This window comes from Morone saxatilis, unplaced genomic scaffold (genome assembly GCF_004916995.1).
Source record: "Morone saxatilis isolate NCDOM2014 unplaced genomic scaffold, NCSU_SB_2.0 Contig2, whole genome shotgun sequence".
Lineage (NCBI taxonomy): Eukaryota > Metazoa > Chordata > Actinopteri > Moronidae > Morone > Morone saxatilis.
Genome location: NW_023339762.1, coordinates 14263092 through 14264582, shown reverse-complemented (window position 1 = coordinate 14264582; position 1491 = coordinate 14263092). Strand labels below are relative to the sequence as shown.

At 36.1% G+C, this 1491-nt stretch overlaps 1 protein-coding gene across 1 annotated transcript in view; it reads left to right on the top strand.

The window, feature by feature from the left end:
• saal1 (serum amyloid A-like 1) overlaps positions 1-597 on the top strand; it is an 8504-nt gene extending 7907 nt beyond the window's left edge. The window contains exon 13 of the mRNA XM_035664996.1: positions 226-597. Coding sequence (XP_035520889.1) covers positions 226-303 — 78 coding nt within the window. The 3' untranslated portion in view covers positions 304-597. The remainder of the gene's footprint in view (positions 1-225) is intronic.
• Positions 598-1491: the final 894 nt, after the last annotated feature.

Genomic DNA, 1491 nt, shown 5'->3' with positions numbered 1-1491 from the left:
CTGTAAAATAAAAGTAGGAAAAGGTAGGTATAAATATCAGTTGGTTACAGTTTCTTGAGTTTCAAATATTTGTAAAACGGAATACCTTTTGGTTTTGAGACAAATTAAGCTATTTTAAAGCGTTTATTTTAGAGCTTGTGTGTGTGTGTGTGATGGGCTGCTGATACACCACCAGGTCTTGTGGAAAATAAACATTTCCACCCCACCTTTCTTCCTCTTGTGTAGTTTCAGCACCTGCAGTCCATGCTGTCAGAGACTGATCCCCAAATGGCAGACATGGTGAGGAAACAGTTTCCTGTCTGAGGCGCCCAGCAGATCAGTGTTCAGCACTCATCCAGACTCTCACCACTGCTTTTTATAGTGGCCTCTATTTCCCCTCCAAAGATCCTGCTTCAGGTCATACTATTTGGATTTCCACTGGAAAGAACGAGGATGTCACACCATCATGAGTGTGACAAAGACTGGATAATTCTGTTCATATTTTCAACCAAACTTGAGGAAATTCTGCAGACTTCAATTGTGTTTGTTTTTAGTTTTTTTTATTGTTCTGTGAATGCTATTTTTGTATTAATAATAAACAGTCTTTTATTAAAAAGAGCTTTCTTCCAAGAATTTGTGCTTAGAAGCTTTTACTGAATCAATCATACAGAATCAGTTATTGATATTATTGACTGGATGCAGAGCAGAAAAATCATGTTTGGCATTTAGGTTAATATTTTTTTAAATAAAGGTTAGTACAATGCAGCGAAAAAAATGTTTATTTCAGGAACAAAAAGGATAAATAACATATACACAATGAAATTAAGGGAAAGCATATCAGTGTCTATTTTAATATTGGACCAAAAAGCGGTCCTTAAAGTCTTACTCTGAGCCTTACTGCAGTATGATAATCTGTCTATCTATATAATACAGTTTGTACAGTCTTACCTTTTGCCTCAGACAAAAAGCATCTTTAAAATCTTTTTACAAAACACATATTAATGAACCTATTATTTATTCATTTTATTTATCAAAGTCGGAGCATTTTGTATGAATGCTGCAAGTTGATATCAAAAGAAGATTTTTTTTATCTAACAGCAAATTGTTTGCCTATTAATGCTTTAAGCATCAACTACGTCCATCACAATATATATTATTATTGGTCATGAGTCACTTTTCCAAGCATATGAGTAATGGTACTAATGCTGATGACAACATCAAGTGTTTACCAGAGGGTGACAGTCACTCGGTAACGACAATAAAATTAGATGAAAGGCTTGAGCCTGGCAACAATGAACTCATTTGGTTTCCAAATGCGCCATTTCGCCCACTCATGGAGAAGAGCAGGACAACCTGCGCATTTCCAGCAAGCTCTACGAAGGCTCTGTGAATATAGCAGCTTTTTAATTAAAGCTTGGATTGATATGTAGAACACTCTTTCTAATGGAAATCCCGAGATGGTTAGAGTGTACGCAAGACAGAGATTACCCTATGGGGAAAAACCCCCCCTGT